The 3,451-nt window shown below is 16.9% G+C and overlaps 1 protein-coding gene across 1 annotated transcript in view; it reads right to left on the bottom strand.

The window, feature by feature from the left end:
* Positions 1-545: 545 nt before the first annotated feature.
* The window catches only part of LOC142234614 (uncharacterized), a gene marked incomplete in the record, with an annotated part of 23,287 nt that continues 20,381 nt past the window's right edge, over positions 546-3,451 (bottom strand). Inside the window, 1 exon segment of the mRNA XM_075305770.1 lies at positions 546-1,844. Coding sequence (XP_075161885.1) covers positions 1,689-1,844 — 156 coding nt within the window.

Raw genomic sequence — 3,451 nt, 5'->3', positions numbered from 1 at the left:
TTGAAAAAATTTTCGATAGAAATAAAATTTTTATTTCTATCGAAATAAAATTTTGACAAAATTTTCTATGGAAATAAAATTTTGACAAAATTTTTTATGGAAATAAAATTTTGACAAAATTTTTTATGGAAATAAAATTTTGACAAAATTTTCTATAGAAATCAATTTTTGAAAAAAAAAATCGATAGAAATAAAATTGGAACTAAATTTTTTATAGAAATCAAATTTTTATAAAATTTTCGATAGAAAAAAATTTACAAAATTTTTCATAGAAATAAAATTTTATATGTAACAACAAATGGAAGTTCTAGTTGATATCAACATTGCTAAAAATCTTTTTATAATATTTTCTTTTGATTAAATTTCAAGTTATAAAATGAAGTCCAGGGATTATAAAATCAAAACAAATAAATAAAATATATTATAAAAAATTTATATGATATATTGTCTTATTTGAATTTATTTATTCATTTCATTTTTAAATAATTTATATTCAAGCGATATGTATAATTTGATTTAGATATATATAAAAAAGCCAATACATATGAGTTTTTATTTTATACTGCTGGTGTTTTTATTTTCTTTTTGCAGTTATATGAGCTTAGGGAGGGGGGATTTTTTTAAGCTTGCTATATCTAAGAACGGGACAAATTTCCATTATCGTAGGTTAATTAGTAAATACATGCTTCATTTCTAAACGAAATAGACTACAGAATTTTGATAGTAATTTTGTTTGTTTTTGTTTGGTTTAAAATCAAACTTTGATTTCTAGCGGCCTTTGAAGGGCATTTTTTGGATTTCATAATGATACTAAAATTTACAATTTTCATTTTCGTATTTTTCTACTACTTATTGCCAAAAATTTTCTTAATTGGCATTATAATAAGTTTTTACTTGGTGATTGGGTGATTTCTTTATAAATATAAGGGGTTGTTTTTTTTTTTTTTGGTAATTAAAGCTGCATGTTTTGTTTGTAAATTCTACTAATTGTTGCTTTTTGTAGTATGGCTTTTGCTATAATTTACATTTATAATCTATACAATTTTGTTAAAATTTTATATTTGTATATACCCAGAGAAAGCGATGTGGTCAAGAAATATACAATAAAATTAGGCAAAATAAAAATAAAAATATTAATAAGATAAAATACATAAATATTTTTATATGTGGGGTATTATAGACAATTTGTTCCATAATATACTAAAACAAAAAAAATTCTATAGCTTTTATAACAATACAGATATTTTGCTAAAAGTAGTTTTTGGGAGGACCATAAATGTTTTTTTTTAACTATTTTTTTTTTTTTGGTATAATGACTGAGTGAAACCTTACCTTAAAGGTATGCCACAAATGACTAATTTCCAAAATCAAGAAATTCTCAAAATCTTTTAGAATTAATAAATTCTGTGATTTTTAACAAAACAAAAATAATTTTCATTGTACAAAATTAACGAAAAATCAATTAAGTTTCTCGATAACGATATATAGTGATATATAGTACATATAAACAGTCGTTACATATTTACATTATACTTGGTATAAATAACAATACATATCAGCTTTTCTAATTAAATTAACATCACAAAATCTCTTAAATAAAAAATTAATGTAAAAAATATATCTAACATTTCCATATATGATAAAAATATTATAATTTATATTTTTTATAATAACTTAAATATATTTTTTTAGTTATTTGTCATTTGATATCGTGTTAAATCTAATAAATGTTCATATAGAAAGTCTTCATGGGGTGTTAGACCAATCATAATCCAACCACATATTGCTCCAATGCTACGGGTAACTGATAAACTGTTCCATATTGAAATAATGCTGTTAGTTAACTGTAACAAGAACAAAAGGAAATTGTTACTTTATTGTATATAAGGAAATATTAAAAAAAAAAAAAAAAAAATATATATATATATATATATATATATATATATATATATATATATATATATATATATATATATATATATATATATATATATATATATATATATATATATATATATATATATATATATATATATATATATATTATATATATATATATATATATATATATATATATATATATATATATATATATATATATATATATATATATATATATATATATATATTATAGTCGAGCAGCAAAGGCTGTAGATTAATTTAACAAAAATAGGGTTCATTTTTAAATTACTCTAGTAAACGATTTTTCATTTTTATAAAAAAAAAATTTGTCAAACTTTATTTCTATAGAAAATTTTGCCTACATTTCATTTTAATAGAAAATTTTGTCCACATTTCTCCATAGCAAATTTTTTCAAACTTTTATTTTTATAGAAAATTTTGTCAAAATTTTATTTTTATAGAAAATTTTGTCAAAATTTTATTTCTATAGAAAATTTTGTCAAAATTTTATTTCTATAGAAAATTTTGTCAAAATTTTATTTCTATAGAAAATTTTGTCAAAATTTTATTTCTATAGAAAATTTTGTCAAAATTTTATTTCTATAGAAAATTTTGTCAAAATTTTATTTCTATAGAAAATTTTGTCAAAATTTTATTTCTATCGAAAATTTTGTCAAAATTTTATTTTTATAGAAAATTTTGTCAAAATTTTATTTTTATAGAAAATTTTATTTTTATAGAAAATTTTGTCAAAATTTTATTTTTATAGAAAATTTTGTCAAAATTTTATTTTTAAAAAAAAAATTTTCAAAATTTTATTTTTATAGAAAATTTTGTCACAATTTTATTTTTATAGAAAATTTTGTAAAAATTTTATTTTTATAGAAAATTTTGTCAAAATTTTATTTCTATTGAAAATTTTGTCAAAATTTTATTTCTATTGAAAATTTTGTCAAAATTTTATTTCTATAGAAAATTTTGTCAAAATCTTATTTCTATAGAAAATTTTGTCAAAATTTTATTTTTATAGAAAATTTTGTCAAAATTTTATTTTTATAGAAAATTTTGTCAAAATTTTATTTCTATAGAAAATTTTGTCAAAATTTTATTTCTATAGAAAATTTTGTCAAAATTTTATTTCTATAGAAAATTTTGTCAAAATTTTATTTCTATAGAAAATTTTGTCAAAATTTTATTTCTATAGAAAATTTTGTCAAAATTTTATTTCTATAGAAAATTTTGTCAAAATTTTATTTCTATAGAAAATTTTGTCAAAATTTTATTTCTATAGAAAATTTTGTCAAAATTTTATTTTTATAGAAAATTTTGTCAAAATTTTATTTTTAAAAAAAATTTTTTCAAAATTTTATTTTTAAAAAAATTTTTTTCAAAATTTTATTTTTATAGAAAATTTTGTAAAAATTTTATTTTTATAGAAAATTTTGTCAAAATTTTATTTTTATAGAAAATTTTGTCAAAATTTTATTTCTATAGAAAATTTTGTCAAAATTTTATTTCTATTGAAAATTTTGTCAAAATTTTATTTCTA

This window comes from Haematobia irritans, chromosome 4 (genome assembly GCF_050003625.1).
Source record: "Haematobia irritans isolate KBUSLIRL chromosome 4, ASM5000362v1, whole genome shotgun sequence".
Taxonomy (NCBI): domain Eukaryota; kingdom Metazoa; phylum Arthropoda; class Insecta; order Diptera; family Muscidae; genus Haematobia; species Haematobia irritans.
The sequence above is the reverse complement of the archived record's forward strand: the minus strand, read 5'-3'. Positions and strand labels throughout refer to the sequence as shown.